Here is a 24177-nt window from a genome sequence, read left to right on the forward strand (position 1 = left end):
ACTTTGCAGGCTGATCCATAAGCTGAATCCCCAGCACTTAGGTTACAAGGTCAGTGAGTTTGTAATTGTGATATGACCCAGGTACTCTCCATAGCAGTGTGTCTTTTGTACTCTACTAGCAGTGTGTGTGAGGACCCTTTCTCTGAACACCACAATTCTGTTTGAGGACTTAACACATTCCATGTTAAGAGTTTTAAGACATAACAAATGCTTTGCCTAACTTATTTTTTAATGAAAAAAAGAAAAACTTACTATTGGTAATACAGTTCTTAGGATTCGCATCTTCGGATTGATTCTCAAAATGAAATGTTGAAGCATGGACCCACATTGTGTTCCCAGGAAGGAGAAACTGGTGAAGTCATAGCTGTTCACATTCAGATGCAGCAGGAGGGATTTGGGGAAGGCATTTCTCAGTGCCCCAGTCCCCTTAGGACAGAAAGGTTAGCACTGCCTTAGTGGGGCCTCTGGCTTAGTTTTACTGGATGTAGACCTAGTCCAGCTTTGGCTGCTTCAAGAGGACATGCACAGACGTGGCTGAGTCTAAGAGCTGCTGTACACATCGGGTGGTCTCTTTGGTGTAGGTTATTAATGTCCACAGTTCCACACTGAGGCCAGCTGCTGTTCTTCTTGAGACTTGTGTGCCCTCTACTGCCCTCTCTGCCTGGTTTGTTTTTTCACATGGAAATAAAGAACCGAACATTTAGTATCCAGAAACAAATGGTTTCAAATTTCCCATTCATAAGAATCTTAAAATAAGATTCACTGTATAGGGATGCACTCACAAAAAGCTTAAGAGAGTTTGATAGGACATCCAGGAGAACATGGCGTATAAATAACAGCAGCCATGGAGGCTCTCTGAGATTACCAGTTTAGAGTCCAGGAGCGGTGCCGTGTGAGGAGTCCTGCGTGAGGGGAGATGTACCCTGCTGACCCAGGAACAAACTAAGCTGAGAGAAACCAACTGGAAAATGCAATCCTGATGCTATAACAGGAACAGATAAAATCTCAGCACTAAAGCTGGATCCCGCACCATTGGAAGCCACGATTTGAATTTCCTGCTGCCGATACTGCATCCCAATCCACACGGCAGGGAGAGAGACACGCGAAAGCTCTGAGAGCTGGAATTGGCAAACCAAACGGTGTTGAGAGCAGGACTGGCAGGGAGCCCTGCATCGACCTGCGGTGAGTGAGAGAAATGGGGACCCTTTCATAGACTAGGAGGCTCCAACAGAGGACATTCTGGGAACGAGCAGACTAGCCAGAATAGGGCTCTGCAGTGACTTTAGTCGCATATTCCCCTCTCAAGCGGGTGGGGAGTGCCTGGCCTGGTGACACCGCGGACTAAGATCCAGTAGGCTAGCCCAAATCAGGTCCCTGTGCCTGGTGGTGCACCCTAGCATTGAAGCATTCAGTAGGTTGACCTGGAGGGGCGGGCCCAGCAGAGGCTGCCCAGGTTGTGTCTCCCTAGTACACTGTAGTGGGTGGGAACACCTAGCCAGCAGATTCAAACAAACTGTAACAGACAAAGAAAAAAAAAAAAAAAAACTGGGCCTCTTACATACGCTTGTATGGAAGGAACAAAAAGTATGGGAAAAGGGAGCAACAAGAAAGGGTCCTCAGTCCCCAATCCTGAGAACATTGATCCAGGAAAAGTAAATGCAAGAGAATGAAGACAGAAAACATGCAGTATCAGACACGGTACCTATAGACATAAAGTGGTATCTCCGGAGCCTCATAGACGAGTTCAAAAAATGAAGTATTTAATGAAATAAAGCAAGAAATAAGTAGAAGTTAGAGAAATGCTAAGCACCACCCAAGAAAAAACAGATGGTGGAATGGAAGAACAGAAAAAAAAAAAAGGAGAATTGTTTGATGGAGAAAATAGAGAAAACATAGAATACGTGAAGCAGGTTCACAGAGATTACCAGGAAACTAAAAACTCTATTGAAAGCTGGCATAACAGCTTGAAAGAAACTAAGGATAGATTATCAGAACTGGAGGACATATTTGTAAGGTGGGAGCATGAAATGAAAAACTTCTTAAAAATATCAAGAAAACAGCAATAATACAAAGAATAGAAGATGATAAGAGGATCTATAACTTAAGAATTAAGAACATAAAAGAAGAAGTAGGGACTCAAACAAATTAACTATTGAACTAAATGAACAAATGAACTATAGCTCAAACAAAAGCTATTCACAGAAATAATCCAGGAGAATTTCCTTAATTTAGAAAAAGGTAAAGATACTCAGAGGTATGAGGCATACAGGACCCCAGCCACCTACAACCCTAACAGAGCTACACCCAGGCATATAATAATCAAAATTCCAGAAATACAATATAAGAACAGAATATTAAAAGCCGTCAGAGATAAGAAACAGATCACTCACAAGGGAATACCCATCAGAATTACAGCAGACTTCTTGGCACAAACCATCGAATCACGAAGAGCATGGGGGGAAATAATTGAAGCTTTGAAAGATAATAACCTCCAGCCAAGATTGATATATCCTGCACAACTATCCCTGGAAATTGATGGAAAAACAAGGTGCTTCCAGGATAAAGAGGAACTAGGGGAATTTGCAACCAACAGTTCAACGCTACAGAGATTATTGCAGGATATTCTAAAAATGAAAAATACCAAGACTCCAGAAACAGTGGCAGAGAGACCACAATGAATGGAGCTGAAAGTGAAATGAGGAGGACAAACTGACAATTAATGACAGAAAAAGAGCTCAACAGAAATGAGGCAGAGAAGGTTGGATGGTAGGATCAGTCATTTTGGAGAAAACAAGACATAATAGGTAGTGCTGATTTAATGTCCTCTTGTTTTGAAGTCCCATCAAGCTTTTGTTCTTCTGTCTCCATCGGTTTTAACGTGTTGTATCTTACTGGATTTTATTATATGTGATAATATAAACAAAAACTTTTATAGACAAGATTATATAAAAACCATTGTTCATTTTCTGTTAGTTGATTCTAAATACCCAGTAATACTGTCATTTGCTTGAATGGTTTTACATTGTCTTGATACGTTTGATGCTACAGTATATGAAGTTATACCCAAAGATTTTAAGGGAAGAGACACTATGGTAACTACTATTATGTTGAGATTATCTTGTGGTGAAACACTATTTTGCTTAAATGGCTATGTTTTGACCTGCACTGTTTTGTTGTTATGCCCTCTTTTTTTTTTTTATCTCAATCTCCTTTTTATTATCTACTTTTTCATTTTTATCCTTTTAATTAAGGGAAAAACAAATAAAAAATAGCAGGATATATTATAGTAACCCACTTTGATTTCCTATTAACTTGATTTGAAACTCTGTATTGCTCTTACCATCTTGTTTTGACTGATTTTCCTCTATTCTGTTATGCTAGATAGTACCAAGTTTGAAAGTATAGGCAACAACTATGAAGACAATAAGATTCATTGTGACGCCCATTCTGGTTGACTATTATTTTCTTTTGAAGTCCTCTAATGTCTCCAATGTTTTGGTTTTATTGGTCTTATTCTTTACTGTTTGGTTCAATTTTATTATGACTGATGATATAGGCAATTCTTTTTAAGATAACAAGAGGAATTATGGTAACCATTGTTGATCACCTATATTTTGTTTTTACATTATGTATTATGTCCATCCTTTTGATTTGACTGACTGTGTCCTGGTATGTCACATTTGGTTTTACTTTCTTCAAAAAAAAAAAAAAGTAATAAAAATGTGGGAGTAATAAAACCCAAAATGTGTAATTGTCATTGTACAAAAGAAAGGAAAAGAAAGTTCTCTAAAAGATATAACTGCATATATATTTAAGTGTATAAGATAGATAACCATATTACTGAGTTTTGTTGGATCATTGAACAAAACTGTTTGCAGTCTCACTGTTTGAAAGTCCCCTCTATATGCTTTAATTTTGTAACTTCAACTATTTCTAAGATGACAATATGTAATTAACTAGTGATTTCCTACTGTTTATTTTTTCTGAAGTTCTGTATAACTTGTACCCTTTTTGTTTTTTTTTCTTTTTTCTCCTTAAAATTAAAAAAAAAAAAGGACAGTTTGATAGTCTTGCTTCTTGGCAATAGAAAGTTGTATTCTAGTGGATTCTGGAGGCATAGTAATGCATTTTCAGCGGATATGATTATAGACATTGACTGTCTGGGGTATCTCCTTTGTTACAATGTGAAAGATTAAGTGAAGGAAAGCCTTGGTGTTCCTTATGCAGAAGCACCCTGGCTACAGGACATGAGTGTGAAGGTGACCACCCACAGTAGGTCCTCTCCTCTGTGGGGAAGTTAGAGTGAACAGGTACCCAGCCTGCCATAGGAAGCAGCTGTACCATAGGTATTCTTGGCCTTTTTGGCTTCTGTTGCTAATTTTGCCTAATTGTTTTATTTCAGGAAGGGTTTTCACTCATCGGTAGCAAGAACTGGTTGAAGATTGTAAGACGCGTGGACTGTCTGTTGTTTGGAACAACAATAAAGGCAAGACCAGATTGACCATGCAGCCAACCATTTTTACATTAGCATCACACTTCTCATCTCGTGTGTGTATGTGTGTGTGTGTGGCGGGGGGGACAAGAGCTTCTCAGGACACCAGACACCGTGAAGGAAGGTCCACATCATGACAAGGTAGAAGACAAGGGCTGGAGAGGGGCGGCCTGCTAGCCAGCACAGCTGCTGACTGCTTCTTGGTCTCTGATACGGGTAGGAAGCAGGTGGAGCACAGCACGGTCCATTTGAGCTAATATAGAGGTGTTATTTTGAATGCTTTTCCAAACATGTCTTTTCACTTCCCTGTTTAATGTTTAAAAACTTTTTATTTGCTTTCTAGCTGTATTAACCATAAAGAATGATCTTCATCAACATGCAGACTAATCACCTGAATTACTTTCTTCCAGAAATAATCATAAAAATCAATCCGTTAGCATTTACTGAGTAAGTAATATTGAAGTGTAGGTGAAAGGCACTGATGTCTAATGGGCTCACAGATCTTAAGAACTGAAAGAAGTCTTGAAGAGAATCTGGTGCAGGTAAGCACCTGAGGTGCACCCAGAGTTTAGGGAGGTCTCTGAACCCATAATGCCTTGGGTTTGTGGGGCCTCTGATAACACCCTGGCCCTTCTCTGCATGGTGCCATGGGCTGCAGAGCTGTGGCTCAGGTGCCCCACAGGTGAATACAGTTCACACTGGTGTGAGCACTGTGGCTTCTCCTCCCAGGAAGTAAAGCCTTGCTTTTCCTGTGCGTGCGTGCGTGCGTGCGTGCGTGCGTGTGTGTGTGTGTGTGTGTGCGTGTGTGTAGGGAGTGGAAAGACAAGCACTTGTTTCCTTAAGGAGTCCGTGTACCATGGAATTTTCTAAAATTTGTTATAACTTGCGATAAGGTATTGGGAGGTAAGGTAAGTGCAACTTAACATGAACCACTACCTAAGATACAGTGATTCTGAGCACACCTCCTTAGGTGGTAGAACTATCCTCTGGGATAGTTCCTGGCTCTTGGTATACTTGAAAATTGAACATTTCATAGCAGGAAGCTCTTTCTGACTTTGTCATAAAAACAAATCAAGATTTTCAGTGTACCATGGAGATTTTCAAACCCAGCGGCAGGTTTTCCATGGTGTGTGTTGAGGTGAGGCTCGGGAGGAAGTGCAAACTGTCTCCAGTTTTCCTGATGTACATGCACTTAAGTAGTAGATCTGGCTTCAGATAAGCTCAAATTCTGAGAGCTGGATAGAAGCAAACATGGACCAATGCCATCAGACTTCCCTGTCATTTTTTAACTATGCCCCAGACAAACTTGAGTTACCCAGATGGATTGTGGATTGTTCCATGCACTCACAGACACCTCTAGGCTTGTACATGACTAGTCTTGGATCTTAGCTTTGCTCATTACACCTACTCGGGGTCTAAGTGCCGCTGTTCAGATAATGACAAGGAGCTATTTTTGATGTGCTGTTACATAAAAGGCTGCTTAGTTAATTACAGAATCCAAACAGAAGTAGCTAATACAAAGCTACTTCCTGTAGGTGTCTTCATACAGCATCTACAGTAGGGGGAGTTGGAAACAGCTGCCAACAAGCAGGCAGCGTAGCAGCTCAGTCCTAGAGAGGATCCCTAATATCACTGTATGCTGAGTTACAGTTCTCTCCTTGGTCCCTCCCTTCCTCAGCGAAGGCTAGCGTTTCATGAGTTGGACACACTGGAATTGTCCATTGTGGAGAGAAATGGGTAAGGGAATGACTCAAGAAAACCATCAGCATAGGAAATATTCACCCTCACTTGTGATCCAAGAAATAAAAAAATTTAAAAATCTGCTGAAAAGACTGAGAACCATGCTGGAGATTTAACTCAGCGGCATAAATAACCTACCTGACATTCTTGAGATCATCAGTTGGATCCCCAGTACCACAGGGGGTGGGAAGTGTGAGAACCTACTGGGTCAAGGTGTGGGGAAGGGTACCTCCCTGTGAGAATAATCCAGCCCCTGCTGCAGCAAGCCCTCTTTTGGATACTGATCCCCAGCAGTGTGCGCAGGGGCGCCAGCCTGTGAGGCAGCGTGTAATGGGAGGAGACTAGAATGGCCTCCATGTCAGCAGAGCCCGGGTCAGTAAAGAATACTCTTCTGCTGTCAGAGTGATGAGGTCTACTTCTACTTTATATACTTACTGTTAAACAAGCATTAGGCTGCAAAACATTAGTGTAAAGATACACCTACATATTATGTGCATGACCTGGAAAAATGAGTGGATGTTTTCTGCTAGTGTACATAATAAATATGCATACATATGTGTACATAGTAGAATACTACTCTACATATTTTGTCAGTATTGGATAGGAGCACCTGCTTTTCTGAATGTGATACCAGGCACTTCTGAGCCTGTCGTTCATTTTCTAGAACCCAAACATGTAACTCTGCTTGATGCATTTATTTAAACAGCTTAAATCATGAGCAGGAAAATCATGGACTATTTGATTATAGGAACCTCTAGGATTTTCATTGTGGTTATAAGTATTTTCATGCTAGCAGTGTGCTTAATACATTTAATAAGTGAAAGACTCACTGTGCTAATTTAAGTACCTGCATTTATAGAAGAAACTGAAGAAGCAGACAGGAAGGGAGGGGAATAAAAAGAATTAAGACATGTTAAGTGCATGCACCTGCTCCCTAAAGTGAGTGTATTATGTACTACAAACCTGAACCAATAATGAGAGAAAAAAATTGGCTGATGGTATTTCTGCAAATGAAATCGTAGAAGAATCTTCAGTCTAAAAACAAAACAAAAAACTGAACAAATATACCATGTACTTCAGGCTGGCTTTTATGTATGTTGACTTGCCTGAACTAAGTAGAATATTAAACTAGAAGAGGAGAAAACTACGAAGGTAACAGTCTGGGTCTGTTTTCAAACTTACTAACAACTTTGATGCAGTTGACAAATTTTAAAGAAATTTTTACTGCATCCTTCCCACTTCTGCCGTACTGAAGTGATTCACACAGCACACTGTGGGCCACTGTCCTGTGATGGTGTGTGGTGATCCTAACATGCGATACACTGCTTTCAGCAGCTGCCTGTTCATCCTGACGTTATTTAAGCTCCTGCCTCGAGCAATGTGATATCTACCGTGTGTTTTTTTATTTAGGTTAGAAAAATTTCATTGAGCCAGGACTATGTTGTATTATCTTCAGATTTTCCATTTAAGCAAAGCTTTAAAATCTATGTTGCTAAGCAAGACACAACCTGGATCTTCCCCGGCAGTATCATGACTTTCCTCTTCTTCATGATAGTAGAGTTCTGTTGCTGCTAATTTCTTGACGGAAATTGTGGTAGATTAAAAACTGAATTGAATTAGTAGTGTAGATGGCCCACCTGAGGGAAGTTGCCAACAAAAGGAGACACGTGAAGAAGCAGTATTTAGCATTGTGGGTTCTCCTGAGTGTGGTTGTTTGGAGCTGTTGGCTCTTCTGGAGCAGCTTGTCATGCTGGCTTCTCTGATATGAATGTAGCTATTACCATTGGAGCATCTCAGGACCTTGTTGCTGAGAATGATTGCTGTTCAGTTTGGGGGTGCGCTGATCCATCCTTTGAGCATCAATTACTGGCTCCAGGGAGAAAGATGTGTGCTGTCCAATCTCCAAGAGAAGCTTGTCACACTGGCTTCCTGGTACAAACTCATCTGTTCTCATCATTGGACAAGCTTGGGACCTTGCTTTCACTGAAGATGGCTGTGCTATCTCGGGGGAGCCCTGTCCTTATTTTGAACATTTCTTCTTAGTTCCACTGCAGGGCCCTCAACCTGCTGGCACAGATCCTTCACCGCACTGGCATAGACTTTCTAGCTTCCACCTGTGATCTTGGGACCTTCCCTGCGCAGATCCATGAAATAGACTTGCATGAGTCACTGCCATGGGCTCTAGGTTTTCAGCTGAACTCATGCAAATTATTGCCATGGGGTCCAGGCCTTCGGTTGGATTTTCTATGTGTTTAGTGTGTGGACAGACTTCATGCATTTTCTTTGTATTTGTTTGATTTCTAGGGTGACCATTATAAATAACACTATAAATTATGTGTCCTGTATTGTCTTGCAACCTCTGACTACAACTGAAATGAATTTCAGCATAAAGAGTAGTTTCCAAAATGAGAAAACAATGATTAACTTTTCTATAGCTATGACAAGAAGCATGGGTGACCACTGTTAATCACACCTCTGCCCCTCCAAGCAAAGAGGGCCACTCACCAGAAGCCCCCACAATAAAGAAAAATCAGTGGGTACAATGAGGGTCTCTCAGATGACTTTTCATTTGTCAACAGAACAAGAGTCGCATGTTCCGTGTACAGTTCGCCGGGGAGTCCAAGGAGCAGGCCCTGGAGAACTGCTGCAGCTGCGCGCAGAGCCTGGCCCACTATGTAACCGTCGAGGTGCCAGACAGTATCACCCGGCCAAGTCCTGGCCTGCTGTGGGCAGCTGACTGCCAAGGGAAGGAAAATGCACAGAGTGTCGCGTTGCAGCCTGGGGTGAGTAGGCAAGCACGCTGGCTCTGCAGAGCCCAGTGAGATGTGCTGTAGTCATAAGGGGATCGTCAGGTTCACTGGCTTTGTAGCTCTAGAAAACTGACATTCTGTAGCTTGTTCAATTTGAAGGTTGGTGCCCACCATAGCTGTTTATAATCCTACAAAGTAGACAGGAAGACCCAGCTGCAGGGGTTCACTTGGAACTGTTCTCAAAGTGTGACCCAGCTCTCGCTGAACCCCATTCTGGGACCCATAAGGCCAAGATTGCATTTGTAATCCCAGGAGTTTATTTTCTGTTTTCACCACCAGTTGTCATTTCTCACTAGTCATGTGCAGTAGAAACAGATCCCCAGAGCAGAGGCCCCAGTGTCCTGCAAGACACTGGCTCTCAGTGACAGCGCCTACATAGTGCTTACAGAGCTGAAATGGTCCCTCCTCCCTGGGCGCCACAGTTGACACACCATCAGGGTCATTCAGATGGGTGTCTGAACAAATTCTGTGAAGTGAAAGACGTTGAGTTCTCACTTCTGGATAACAAGGCAGAAAGCTTTTCAAGTGCAGTTTGAACCATACGAGTCTTGTACCTTCCTTACCCTGAACACTTCTGAGGCTGCTTGATGGACTTGACTCACTTTTTATAAAAAAAAAAATGAATGACGTGATGCAATGTGTCAACATTCAGAACACAGATATAGTTCAATGAGCCCATATTTCCCAGATGCCTGATAAATGCTGCTACAAAACTGTGAATAAAGCTTTTTCAAGTGCAAGATAGGCCAATGGATTGAGTTTTTTTGGTACCAGGCGTCAAACTCATGACCTCATGTTTTCCAAACAGGCACTTATGCTGCGGAGCTAAACCCCCGCCCAGGACAATGGATTTTAATATAACACAATATTTCAGATTCCTTGCTATGGTTTCATATTCTATGTTGCAACTAACCTTGGAACAGCTACACTTACTGGGTTTTGGTGTCATGTCAGGAACACTTGCAATTATCTTAAAAGCCTGCTTTAAAATATTCCTCCCTTTCCATCTTTGTATGTATGTAAAGGCAGGTTTTCTTCATGGACTTATAAGAGCAGGCTGAATGTAGAAGCAGGTTTAAGAATCCCACAACTCTGAGTGAGCCAGATATTCAGGAGTTACAGAAAGCGTGACATTTTGTTTTAGAAAAGTGATTTTTTTTTTGTAAAATGTTAGCAACATGATTTTTGAGGTGTAAAAAAATATTGTTTTAATTTCTCATATCAACACCAAATACACATGAAGGTGATTGAGGTTTTTGAGGGCCACTGTAATTATAAGGTTATAAAGGGGTCTTGAGATGACAAATTTGAGACTTGCTGTAGTGTTTCTTCTGAAAATACACATTTTAGCATTTTTTTCAGCTGGTCCCAGGGGTCTAGGCAGAAACGCCCTGTAAGTGGTTAGAAAACTTTCATGGCTTTTCTTGGTTCTCCATTTCGGGCTTTTGTGGTGGTTAAGAGACAGCATAATGCTGGGCACAGACAACAGGCTTGGGAACCCAAGCAGATCTGGTTGAATCCTAGCTCAATTTCTTGCTGTGTGATTTTGAGAGTCACTGAGGTGCTCAGTGAAATCTGTGTAGAAAGCACAGAGCACAATGCTAAGCTGATGTGACCTCAGTCACATCATCCATTATTGTTAATGCCAGCACTCACATTTTCAGATGTGCCTTCACTTCCACGTATGTCAGCATCCAGTTCAAAGAAGTAAGTGGCAAGAATCAGAACCTCCAGGGCCCAGGGGGACACAAGATCGAGGGTTTGAAGCTGCCGAGTATACTCCACTAGGTGCAGCACATAGAAGCAGGCCTCGAACAGCTGAGTTTTCCTGAAGACTTGGTGCCATGCTGCCTTCCTGTCTTTTGAAGGGCAAGCGGGAAGCCAACTTGAGGCCATCTTGCTGTGCCCATGGATTCAAATACTTTTTCCAGTACCAGACTATTTTTAGTCTAAAATAGTTCCCTTCTTTTGCAAATAGGGATAATGCCATGTCTACTTCAAGTCTTGAGTCATTTCCTGGCTCATGTTTTAGCTTTACGCCTCTTCAGCCTTGTAATTTTGTTAATTGTGGCCCATCCAGGTGTATCTCAACCTGAGGGTTCTTGAGATAACCGAGTTCCACTCCCCAAATCGGGGGTGGCAAACAGGCCGGAGGCCAGCAGTTAGGTGAACTTCCCCGTGTAAGCAGAGAAAGTCCCGAAGAGAGCAGTCCAGCTGCTATGCACAGAGCCTGCCTGCCTTCTGCCCTTGGTGGGTGACCTAATTCAGCCTACCCCACCAGCCTCCAGGGCCGAGTCACACAGCCATGTATTTAGTGGCAGAGCCACAGGATTTTGGTTAACATCATTCTCGGTTGTTTTAAGAACACCATGAGAGCTGAACTGCTGTGTCCCAGGAAAACATGTTACCAGCATAGAAAAATCACTGCACTGGAGTCCAGCTTCTTCACAAATGAAGAAACTAAACTGAACGAACAGCTTGTCGGAGGGCCCCTCTGACTGTAGGGTCCATTGGCCTTTTTGCCCATTTTGATTTTAATATTCTTAATTTTTCTTTGTTCTCCCCCCCCCCCACTATCTCTTTATTGATGCCTCTTGGTCTAGTTTTCTGCTACCTGGGGATTAGCTGCAGTCAGCATCCATACAGGACACAAGACACATGTGTGCTGAGGGAGAGGCACCTGCAGGAAGACCCTGCTTTCTCCATCTCACCACCAGTCCACACCTGGCACGGGGATTGCTGCACCTGCAGATGTGGTCAGGGAGGAAGGGTCCACAGGGCCCTTGTGCCTCCTCGCTCTCCCTGGGAAGCACCGTGTTCTATTGGAGACAGTGCCTCACTGCAGGCATCTGTGCTCCCGAGCAGCAGGACAAATACCCTGGACCTGTGTGGTCCCGCGGGGCAGTGCACCTCCATCCTGTGGTACTCAGTGTTTGCCCTAAGAGTGGAGAATGGATACAAATACAAGGATTTTCCCCTCATTTTGCACTTCAGCAGTTTTGCCTGTCAGAAGCAGGGAGTGCACATAGCTGTAGCGACATTCTGCTTCCTACATGCTGATGTCCCCACGTCCACCTAGGGCTCTACACAGAACCTCACAGAGGCATGTGGCAGGTCACCAGGTGCAGTCCCTTAAAATGGCAGACAGAAACAGGGCAGATCTCCACTGAGCAGAATTAAGGGTCACTTTTACAAGTATCTCTTTTCTTTCAACGGGAAGGCCTGTGGCTCCATTCTTCTGCAGCTATGGAGTTCACTATCCTGTTTCGCTGATCTCCTGACCACATGTTATCTTACTCCAGCTCTCCCAGGACCCAGACCAGGGGACACGTATGGCGGCTGGTGGTGGAAATCCAGAGGAAAGGACCTCTGTAGTGCAGTTAGCACAGGTAGAGTCTGTTCTGTGTGTGTCTGAAAACAGTGGTCTATAAGCACTCAGGTTCCTCTCCTCCCTCCTTGTCTGAGACCAGAAATCTAACATGCATGTTCACATTGTCCTTTCCTGTCCAGTCAGTGGAAGAAGAGAGGAAGGCTAGCTGAATATGAGATAACAGAATTTATTCACCACTTTCCCAGAAAGATGGTTTTAGAATAAAATTTGTGAACTAGTTGAAAATACTAAAGTGAATCTGGAGTTTCTGTAGGATACTATTCAGTGTGACACCCAGCTTTAGACCATGGAGGCTGCCAGCACCAGATCCAGCAGAACCTTTTAAGAGGTTCACTGTCCTGGTTGCATGGTGGCCCATGTCTGCTGGGAACTTTGTGGGAACCATCCCACCTTACTGGTGGTGCCATTGGGTGGCAGGTGCTCCTGCTTCAGCTTGTGCTTTCTGCATGCATTTGTTAATTACTCAAGGATGACTTTGTTTTAATGCACCTACTAAGCTGTGCTAACAGTGGTATCAAAGAGAAAATCGGTACATTTTCTTCATCTGACAGAATAAAGAACTCAAGAGATAAGGAGATGTAGGTTACGAATGGGGGTCGGTGCCAGGGCCATTAGCACGTGTCATGCTCTGGGTGCAATCCCCAAGTAAAGCAAGTAACCTTGGGCTATGCCAAAACAAAAAACACAAAAACACTTCTGTGTCTAGAAGTAGGGTAGACTTGATAATGTTCCCATTTGCACTGGGGTCAAATGTGCACTTGAGACACTGACTCAGAGGGTACCAGGCTGCAGAGACTGAGGAAACGTCATATGCTATGAGTGGTGCCTTAATGCAGTTTACGTGAAGTACGGAACTACATACAAATGAGAACAGGCCCAAGACCCAGAGCTCTGATGTTTCCTGTAACCCTCTGGAAAGCAGTATAGCAGTATATATCGTATTACTGTAATTCATTTCAGCTAGATGCAGAAAATATCAGGAGGGTCATTCAATAGGACACTGAGGGGCTGAAGTGCAGCATCAGCGTAAGTGTGATAGGTTGTAATCAAAAGTGATGTCCAGGGCTGCCACTGACGGGAACATACAATGGCTATAAAGGTGGCTACAAAATAGCACCATGATTACCTTTCTGTAACATTGAGTTTGGAAGTGCAGTGTTAGTGGCTCTCCCTGCCAAGCAGGCTCTGCATTACTTTCATTTCCTTCTTTAGACCAAACCTGAAAGGCAATCTGAATTTAGGAAAGGAAATTTCTATTACAGTTCCTAGAGAAAGGTCAGTTGAATACTTATGCACTAAACTATGTGATCCACAGAAAAGGAATCAAAGTGCAGGCCATAGAGCCCAAGGTGGATCCTAGGAGAGCTGCAGCCCACTGTCACAGTGGAGTTCAAGAGTCCAGGTTGTCACCTCTCACGAATGTCAAGCAAAGCCAGACTTTTAAGTTCTCTAAAGGTCAACTGGTCTTAAAACTCTGCAGGACACCAAAGCAAACATACCGATGGCAAATAAACCTATGAAGAGTTGCCTCACACTGCTGGTGATTAGTGCAAACTGAAACTGCTAATGAACCATATTGCTTTCTGCTTGTAACAAATTCTTCTGTTGTCCTTCCAGTCTCTTCTGGCATCAGAGGAGCTGCCCTTTGCCTATGAACAATCTGCATGGAGTGTGGAAGAATTAGGCCCCTTCCTACGTCTGTGCCTCATGGACCAAAACTTCCCTGCATTTGTGGAAAAGGTAGAAAATGAACTTAAAAAGCTGACACAGGGATGAGAAATTAAGGCTTGGACATATAAAAAGAAAGGAACTTTCAAGTGTTGAAAGAGTGTTATTCCAAACAACTTTTATCAATGTTTTATTGTTAAAAACAGGTGAATCCACTTTTTATACAACATTGCACTTCAACAATTACACAAAACGCAAAGACATGCATCTATAGTTACATACTGCATGAGAACCCGGTCAGGTTATAAAATCTACCACCAACCATTAAATCAATGTGAAAAAAAGTACAGTGCCAAACCAAAAGTATAACTACTTGCATAGAATCCCACCATGCTATAACATGTCAAGGTCATTGAAAACAAAAGGTAAATTATAAAAGTTTGCCTTGACTGAATGTACAAGAGTAAGGTTCAACACATCAGTGCAAAAGGATTTAAGAATTTACAGATTAAACCAAAGAAAAAATAGTTATTAAAAAGCAATCATACATATATACTGCAATTCATTACATCCATTCACTGGACTTTTTCCAGCTTCTTAAAGTAATAGGTTAAGCCCTTAATTTACAGACTTTATATTACTTATCTTTATGTACCAGGAACTGCAGTTTCCTCATCCAATAACATACAATAAGGAATGAGTATCAGCAGCTTAAAAATGAAACAAGCATTTATTTTGGATTTCCCATCCCCAAAAATATAAATATAGATATATATATTTATATACTGTATATATCTGTAGGTTTGCTGTACTTTACAAAAATGTACCACTGGATGGCAGCAGTGCACTTTAGAGCTTTGCCAATTTAACAGCTGCATTAAGTAAAAAATGGCGCATGCAGGATCTGATCCTCCAAGGACCTTTTCACTTCTATTTAAATATTTTAACAAAGGAAAAAAAGCAACATTCACAGCACATCAAGCCCAAAATAGTTTACACCTTCTACAATGAAGCATTGTTTAGAATGTATCTGGCTAGGTCATCCTTAGAGGAGAGGCTAAATAAGGCATGCTTTAGACGGTCATTGTGTTGCTCACTTGAAGGGGAGAGATCAAAGAGGTCCAAGCAGAAAATTGAGCAGGTCATGATGCCCCCAGTTTCAGGAACCTAAAGATCTATAAAGAAAGGAAATTAAAAGGGAACAAACGTGCACTGTCACTTAGGACTAGACTAAGTGCCCCATAAAATAAAGCTTTGTTTCCAACAGCATGCACAGGGATGTGGTGTGAAATTCTGATCTCCATGTGCCTCTGAGGACAGCATTGTGGCCCCTGCTTCCTGGCCACTGTCCTTGTCTTGCCCTCTGAAGCAAAGCAATGATCACAGGCCTCTGACAATCCATCTGAGAAGGTGAAATTTTATTTCCTTACCTCTTTTTAAAAGATATAGGTACACGGCAGTGCGAAGTATTTATTTTGAAACACACAGTTTTGAAATGGCATTTATGTAAATGTGTGAATCAATGCAGCTGAAAAATGCCGCTTTCCAGCACTAAACTCGGCAAGCAGAATTTGTTCTGTCAATATCAGCTGCTCTGAAATAAGGTTCAAAGGTCTAGCCACATTAACACCAACTACTGAAAGAACTTATGACAAGGTCAACAGAAGTACAATTCATTTGAATATAGTTTTTAAATCTCTAAAGAAGGCCATACTTACATTGTAAGCAGTATTTAATTTGTGTTTCTCTGGCGCAAGTTTTTATCTTTGTGATTGTTGGTAGAGTTGGTTTTCCTTTGGAGGAAAAATTGTATTACGTGAGTTTAATTAGTTATAAGACTTGAAAGTAACACATGGAAATACAGGGGCTCTTTCACTTACTGCCATCCCTGGGGTAGTAAGAAATTTTACTGCACAATTCTTAATGTACTTTGTTCCCTTAAGAAAGCCTTTGACTCCCAAGGCAGACAGTGCAGAGGTGACTTGCCCTCTGATTTTGCAACTGTATTTAATTGCTATTAACTTTTACTCCACTGAATACCATTACTACTTCTCAAGTGACAGAAGACAGTCATCAACTGGCTGTGCTGTGCCCTCCCGCCCCCCTTCACTAACATGGACACTGCCTCGTGCTGCTTTGTCCTCAGCACTAGGAGGCTGCCACTATGATTCCACACTTGCATAACACCAGCAGATGTTAATGAGGCTGCATAGTTTATGATTGAAATTAGCTTGACCAAAACATGTGGCATCATTAATACACGTCATCTCCCCTACAGTATCAATTTAAGCACACAGAGCACACAAAATCCTAACCATTTTTGCATGGTATCCTACCTGTACAGCTAAAACAAGACTGCAGCCTGCCTTGGAAATCAAATGGTCGAGTCAGATCTGTCAGTAAGACATCTTCACTGCAACATTATACTCACTGTCTTCCCCTACAGTCTTAGCCTCGTCATTTAACTCAACTACAAATACAATATAATTCAATCAAAGTCCACTAAAATACTTACATTGGCCCAGCTGGTTCATCATCTATGTGGGTCATCAGTTAATAAGCCATGAGAGATAAGAAAAGAAAGGAGAAAACTGTTAAGACTCTGCATAAGGATTAGCAGACAACAAATTGCAAGTGGCAAACATGGCTATTCATAGCGTTTAAAGGCCATTCCATCTGGAGGTGCAAAACACTCATGGAGTTATTTCTAGTTCAAGTTTAATGGCAGGTATGTTGTTTCAATGGTTTTAGTTAACACTTTGAATGCTTGTCATGAAAAACTGCAACTGTAGCGGACAGATAGGCTGCAATATCATTATACTCATCTTGTCCCCACGTTCCAGTGGTTCACTCTTGGATGAGAAGACAAACCAACATTTCAGTTGTAAAATCCTGCTGTTTGTTTTCTTGTGGTGAACACATGTACTTTTGGCTCCGTCCTACACTGAACATGGATGTGTACATTCTGTCCTTTTAGCCACACATCCTCACGCCCCCAAAAGGCATCCTGCTTTTCTTGGTGTTTTGTGATCTTTAAGAGTCTTAGTCTGGAGAATGAGGCTGAAGACAAAGTGGTAATAGTTTAACTGACTGTGGGGTCAACCACACCAGCAACAAGCACACATGTACCAGAGGATGTTCTGTACCACACCGTAGAGAGCTCTACAATGACAGCCCTCTAGGAAAGACTTCAGGTACAAAAAGTCAGGCTTGTGCTTATGCACTGGCCACAACCAGAACAGCCATGAGGTTGTTGTGGGTTTTTTTTTTTTTTTAAATAAAAAAGCTTATCTGAGCTTACAGGCCTTCTTAAATTGGTATTTATGATTCTGATTTGTAAGGTTTTCCTGTTTCAACTAAGGGCAACTTGATCCCTTTTCAGAGATAAAAGTATAGGAAACAAGGAAGTGCTCTTAAGTTTGCTTTTACTATATAAATTGTGGTGGACGAAAGGATTCACAAGTTTGCACAAAAGCTGTCTAGAAAACCTCTCAGCAGGATTCCACAAGAGGGCTTGGTGCACATGAAGCAGTTATGAGGTTACAGTCTCAGTGGAGGCGTCTGCAGGAGCACACGTCGGGAGTAATGTCTGTCACAGGGAGACATTGCTCCACCTGTTCCTTCCAGGCAACGGAGAGGCAAAGCCACCGCCAGCACACACAGTGACTGGAGCAAAAGAGGATTTCAAAAAGAAAAAGAAAAAAAAAAAAAAAAAAAAAAAAAAAAAACAAGAACCACAAACCAACAATTCATCAGCCAAAACAATAGGCTAGCAACACACCAGTGTCCACAGGAGTCCATTACTAACAACAGCACACTACCAAACAGACAAAGAACAAACTAGGACTTGAGGACACTTGGGATATGTGTACTGTGTGTGCAATAAAGAGCTACAAAGACACCAACTGGTGAGACACATACGCCCAGCCTAAAACCTCCCTGCATAGCAGTCTGCTGCTCAGTGCCCCACCACGCCAGCTCTGCAACATGCCAGAAGCTAAGCATCTTAGGGAGTTAAAGGAGAAGACACAGGAGCCAACTTACAGTATTTTTAGTGCTCTCGCTGTGCACCCAAAAAAACAACATTCTAATGCAAAATAGAGGAATAAGGATACCACCAGTCTATTCCCAATTTTTAAAAAGTGGGAGAGGGAGAATCACAATAGCAGGCTAGCCTTTTCCAAGTAGGACCCTATAGGCACCAATCCAAGCATCTGACCTTTTGCAGAGGGAGTCTTCCCTGTGGCTGCTTAGAAATGTCACTCTCAACCTGACAAGCCACTAACATGCAAGGGGCTGCATGTCAGATAGCAGCCATAGTGCCTGTGGCATAGCTGCCATGCCTGCAGGTGGGAGCAGCTGTGCTTCATCACGCTGTACTCTGAATCCCAAGGGCCCCTCTCCCACTGAGGAGAATAAAGACAAGAGCCTTGTCTCCCTCCACTTCTGCACTGAATCACTACCTGAAGCATCACTCTCCCTTACAGGTCAGACAAAAACAAAAAACAAAAAGGTGACTTGACCCCTAGAGTAGGGAAGTCAGCAGAGAAAGAAAGAAAAGAACTACAGAAAAAAGGTATGAAAATCAAAGTAAATGAGGGATTAAACAGCAAACTGAAATCCAAATTAGTTGTGAAAGTGAATGAAGTAAACTTGAAAGTAAGTGTTAACATCATGAACTGTGCATTGTATAGACTGAAGCGGAGATTAAACAAACTCCAAAAGCATGCATATCGCTCACTTACCACCATGTTTTAAGGGTTTGATGCAATTGAGGGGGGAAAAAAAAGAAGTCATAGTAACCGATAAATATCAACATACCCCAAACCCTCAGGCCAAACATAGGCACCTTAAACAATGACAGGTTCTGGGGACTCTGTAGACCTGTGGCTAGAAAGGAAGAGGATGGGGAGATGGAGACAGATGCCCGAAGCAGAATTCCTGATGGAACCAGTACATGGTCTCTGCAGGTTCTCTTCTCCCTCAGCCCACCTCTGGAACCCACCCTGCAGCCTAGAAGATGCTCTGCAACGCCTAATAAAGAACATTGCCTGGCACAATGTCACCTCTAAAAAGATGGCTTAGAGTCAACACAACTGAGAGCTGACTGTGATCAAAGCTCCTCTGTCACTGGATGCACTTCCAAGAGGGTGGGGTTCATGGGTCTTAAGCCACTCCCATTTTGCTTGATCTAACATTAAACCAGAGGGAGATGGTTATTTTTGGTCTTCTCGCCTTTGGTCCTGCTGCACTTTCTCTGTAGAGTCACTTATTACTGGCCCAGGTGGTCCATAGTGAAGAGATGAGTGTGTTCTGAACATCACTTTACAGCCATGCCCTTGCCTATTATAAAGCTTCACATGCTACCAAACACTCTGACCAACTAATAGATTTTGAACATTGTAACCAGTTAAATCTAACACGTTGAAAGGAGTCTGGCGTCAGCAGTCATCAAATCCAAAAATCCAAAATCAGAAATCTCAAATCCTCAGGTATCTTCACCAGTAACTTAAGGATCCCTGGAGCTCACTTAGGAGAACGATATGAGCAAGAAAGATAAGAAACTCTGATGCCAAGCACTTTTTCTTAAATCTGCTCCTCCAGCTGTTTTAATTTAATGTCTGTGAGGTCTCTAAAATTTCCAGCACAACCCCAGTGGCTGGGCAGCATCACAACATGTCTCAGGGATACAGAGGGAGTTTCGAGCACACGCACAACTGGTCTTTGTGTTTGGTCAGCTCAGAGCAGGTGTGCTCCCAGCAGGTGTCTGGCTGTAATGTGGACGGAAGGCTAAATCGGTTCAGGGAATAATCAGAGTGAAAAATTAAGGCTCTTATCTGGCTCCATGATTCACTACTCCTAAAATCTCTTGAGCTAATGCAGAGAACCCCTGGAGATGCATTACTGAGCACTGACCAAAGACTGTGGCAGAATCTAAAGGGCAACTGTGAGACTCCTGCACCACGGCCAGTGACACCAGGAGATGAGCAGCTGACCCCCATCCTGTGCAATCTCAGGATGAAAAGCCATCAAAGCTTTTCCAGTGAAGCCCATTTAAGCTCTAAGTTAAATGTGTATATTTTTATATTTTTGTACTATCCGCTGAATGCTTATCTTACTGGTGATGAGTTCCCAACAACTGAGACTGTCAAAAATATATTATGAATTCATATCAATTCAGTAAGTCTGAAATGAGCAATAGGTATTTACAATCAAGCACTGAGGTAGTAGTGAAAAGGCACGTCAGGCCTGCCCCAAAAAAAAAAAAAAATCCCATTTCCACAGTGGCATAAATAAGCCTGCACTTTACCTCTTCTAACTCCCCAAGTTTGTTTCAGAATGTGTCTGTCTCTTCATTCATTCCAAAAGAAGGTAGGTATGTATATGCATCTGTCTGTAACTTCAGGGGGAACAAACGAGAACACAGTCACTGAATGTCTTTCCTATGAATTTCATCAGAGTTAAAGGGAAACTGGCTAAAGCGGGAGAGGGAAACACAGCATAAGGGAAGCTCACCAAAGAACCAACTTTTATTTTGTGGTACCAGGGATTAAACTCACAACCTAACACTTCCAGGCAGGCACTATGTCGCTGAGCTAAATTTCTGGCTCCCTAGAACCAACTTCAAAAAAAAAAAAAAAAAAAAAAAAAAAAAAAAAAAAAGAAAGGAACAAAGATCACCCCAGGAAGGGGTGTGGAGCAGGGAAAGTTTACGGGAAGTACAGAGACGAAGGAATTGGGATGGGAATGCTGGGGCAAGGGCAGGGATGTAGAGGAGGAGTCTGGATCACACTAGCTGATAGAAGGCACAAAGACAAGGCGGGTGCCGCAGTCATTCCAGCATCACTGATTTTTACCCAAGTCCAACCACGGTAAGGAAGTAGAACCTGTTTGCCTTAAGTATTCTCCAAAGAGATGAGCAAGGTTTCACTGGGCACTTCTGCCATCATGTAGCGTTCCTTCACTCTCTATTCTATTTTAGCTTAAGAGCTTATTTTCCCTCCAGGAAGTAGTTCAGAAGACTGGCTGGCCAGAGATGTCCCCTATAACAAACTGCTGGCCCCACTGAATTCAGTATCCAATGAATACCTTAAAAAAAGACAGTTGCGTCCCCAGGCAGGTGTGACTGCACTTGTCAGAACCCATCTGAACTGTTTCATAGGTCTCACCTAAGCATATACTGCACCTGCTAGGACAGCATCCTCATCAATAAAGTAGCTGTGTGAAGAAACCCATACTAATGTGTCATTCTCATAACAGCAGCAACCAGCCATGTCTCAAACCTTTAAAAGATTAGGTTTTGAAACCCATCTTTGCCATTGGTCATCTAACCTTTATAAAGGGCAGAATGAGGAAGGCAGTATTTAGCAAAGATGAAGCTTTCTGGAGGGTAAAGGCCCTTTTCAAGAATGAGGCATGAACGGTCCAAAGAGCAGAGCAGCAAACATGAAAGAGTCAGGCCACTCTCCCCTGCTTTATTCTTAGAGCACTTTGTCTTGGGAGTACTAATATGTAGCAGGAAAAAAAAAATTGGAGGAGAAAAAAGCATTTGAGTTACATGAAAATCCCAAGAATGGAGTTTCACATCATAGAAGAGGAAGTAAAACTGGGGACAGCCTTGTCACAGAGAACTAGATCACTGTCCAAGGCTCTGCTTCCAGCTGGTAACTACCCCAGCCTCCATCCAGCTCACTGCCCAAGCACATTGGGAGGGTTACCTGCCAGGCCTCCCTCAGGTGTAAAAGTATCAACAAAATATCTCTTCCCAACCTCAGCACTGATCAAGCACGGGAAGGGAAATTAGTTGTTGAGAAGGAAAAAAGACAGTGGTCACTGCTCTTAAATGTGTCCTTTCAGAGTCTCCCAGCAGTGGCATGCTTCTGAGGGAAGCTCTTTCCAAGGGAGCAGGAGCTCTCATTGCTCTCTATTGCTCTATGTGGGGCTGGGGGTGGCTCACAGACACACTACGACAAGTATACCAGCATAAGTCCCAGGACAGCCAGACCCTGCCATCATGGAGTGCAGGGACACGCTTTGGTGGTGGTCCACACATACTTCCCAACTGCTGACATTAGAGGGCAGGAAGGTGGGGATGAGGAAGTAGTCAGGAACCTGAAGCACAACTGATAATCCCTAATTACAGGGTTAGAAATGAATATCTATGACGAACAAATAAAAAATCCCTAAGGCTTTCCTGATTCTAAGCATGCCTTATAATGTAAGGCAGCTCTTGCTCTTTCTAATGCTAAGCAATTTGCTGCTATCTACTCTCTCCTTTCTGTCGTAATGAGATCCCAGCAGGAGCACTTTGCAACCACTGACTTTGTTCAGAAAGATGAACTTCTCAGACATTTCCCACCACGCTTGTCTGAGACACAGACAGAAAAACCAGGTGACAGCTTAGGCACCTACCAGAGAGACAGACAAGCCAAGGCTGGCTTGTCCCAGTGGCTTTCCTCAGATGAAGCGTGGTGATCCACAATGGCTACAACAGGCAACCAAGTAACACCCAATTCCAAACCTTAACTCCACCTGTGATCTTGGGGTGGCTTCTAGGCTTGGCTTGGATTCTCCTCAAGCTCAATCTGTCTGCTAAGCTGTACTGAAGGAGTACAGAACTGAGCAAAGAGACTGACAGCTGCCCTTTTCCCACATGGACTTAAGGGCAAGGCAAGGGCTTTGGAGAACACCTATCAAAGATAGCTAATTATAGTTTTTAGTGGCAAATACAAAATATCTTAGGGGTAGAAGGTTAGGAACCAGTATAAACATCTTCCTTCTTTCACTGGAAGAACCTAATATTCTTATAGTTCTCTCTGGGTACTTGGCAACCACCCCAAGTAAGCAACCCCAGCATTATTGCTTTGGATGGATTTTCTTACCGTCGGGAACCTCATCTGGCCTCTTCCTCTTCTCATACACAACAATGATCACCACAAGGATGATAATTTCAGCCAAAATTCCCAAAAAAGGCCAGAGTGGGGCCAGGTGGCTCCGTACCCTGAGGATTGTGACAACAGAGGCAGTGCCGACAGAGTTGGTCGCATTACATTCATACTCGCCAGGGTCTTCTGTGATCTGGAGATTTGTAATACTCAGCTCAGTGTAATTCTCCTTGTTGGTAATGAAGAAGCGGCCAGAGGAATTGACAATGTCCTGCACAAGTGGGGACACACAAAGGTCAAGTAGGTGAGTCACTGGCTGGGGAGGGGGTACCGTCCTCCACTATTTCTAAGACACTGGCTGCAGTGAGACAACAATGTCTGGGATCCCATCTTTGTTCAAAGCATTCTGAACAGTTCATTGATGAATGCCCTTCAGTGGCAATCTCTAAACCAATAAATCAACAAACTTCACACATGCTTTTCCCCCTCCTTCACCACTAGTCCTTCCAGAACTCTCCAGCTGCTGGAGTGCAAGGAGGACCACAGTCTAGTGACCCCAAAAATGTAATGAATGTGACTTCCAGCGTCAGGTGAGAAAGCAAAGTGGGAAGCAGGGCAGGATCCCTCTGCCATTGCACATCTGAAGATCTCAGGTCTGATATCAGCAGCATTGTTTGACTTCATGCTTGGTGAATCTAAACTCCTTTAACAATGCTGAGACTTGCTCTTAAGCATGGAAGAAATCCCTAACTTCTCTTTCCTTTCAGACCTATAGTGTTAATTACAAATACCTATGAGGTTACACTATGCACTTCATATTCCACTGAAGGGAAGGTCATAGACCTGGGAGAGATGACATAAAAGATCTTGACCTCAAGGCGGAAAAAGTCCAGCAAAAGGTATGTATGGAGTGCTACAGGGCACAGAGGCAGCAGCCACTACAAGGGCAGACGTGTGCACTAAGAGCCTCTAGGAAAGCCTGTGGACCAGGTCTAGGGCATTCCCCCAGATGAAGGCTGCACATGTGCAAGGAGGAATCACAATGCCCAAACGGGTTTGGGTACAGCACCAATCTTAGGGCACACTAGCAGGTTAACATAGGCCTGTGTGTTTCCACCCTATAACAACTAAGACAGAAACGGGAGAGTATGAAAGAAAACGTTACCCCCAGTCACTGTGTTTGAGTGTTGT

At 42.9% G+C, this 24177-nt stretch overlaps 2 protein-coding genes across 3 annotated transcripts in view; one reads left to right on the forward strand and one right to left on the reverse strand.

Moving 5' to 3' along the window:
* Rec114 (REC114 meiotic recombination protein) overlaps nucleotides 1–14669 on the forward strand; it is a 95831-nt gene extending 81162 nt beyond the window's left edge. Inside the window, exons 3-6 of the mRNA XM_003462199.2 lie at nucleotides 4403–4486; nucleotides 8812–9015; nucleotides 12345–12431; nucleotides 14051–14669. Of these exons, the coding sequence (XP_003462247.1) occupies nucleotides 4403–4486; nucleotides 8812–9015; nucleotides 12345–12431; nucleotides 14051–14209 (534 nt within the window). The 3' untranslated portion in view covers nucleotides 14210–14669. The remainder of the gene's footprint in view (nucleotides 1–4402; nucleotides 4487–8811; nucleotides 9016–12344; nucleotides 12432–14050) is intronic.
* Nucleotides 14263–24177, reverse strand: part of Nptn (neuroplastin) — a 64985-nt gene continuing 55070 nt past the window's right edge. Inside the window, exons 6-10 of one of the 2 annotated variants that reach the window (XR_010045644.1) lie at nucleotides 22984–23257; nucleotides 20412–20501; nucleotides 16617–16638; nucleotides 15820–15894; nucleotides 14263–15276 (exon numbers count right to left, since the gene is read on the reverse strand). Coding sequence is in view for 1 of the 2 variants with exons in the window: in XM_003462200.5 (XP_003462248.2) it covers nucleotides 15834–15894; nucleotides 16617–16638; nucleotides 22984–23257 (357 nt within the window). In the remaining variant the exon portion in view is untranslated. The remainder of the gene's footprint in view (nucleotides 15277–15819; nucleotides 15895–16616; nucleotides 16639–20411; nucleotides 20502–22983; nucleotides 23258–24177) is intronic. The other variant, XM_003462200.5, reaches the window with a different exon arrangement.

This window comes from Cavia porcellus, unplaced genomic scaffold, assembly GCF_034190915.1.
Source record: "Cavia porcellus strain 051 isolate PalLab524CR breed Dunkin Hartley unplaced genomic scaffold, mCavPor4.1 scaffold_38, whole genome shotgun sequence".
In the NCBI taxonomy this organism is placed as follows: Eukaryota; Metazoa; Chordata; class Mammalia; order Rodentia; family Caviidae; genus Cavia; species Cavia porcellus.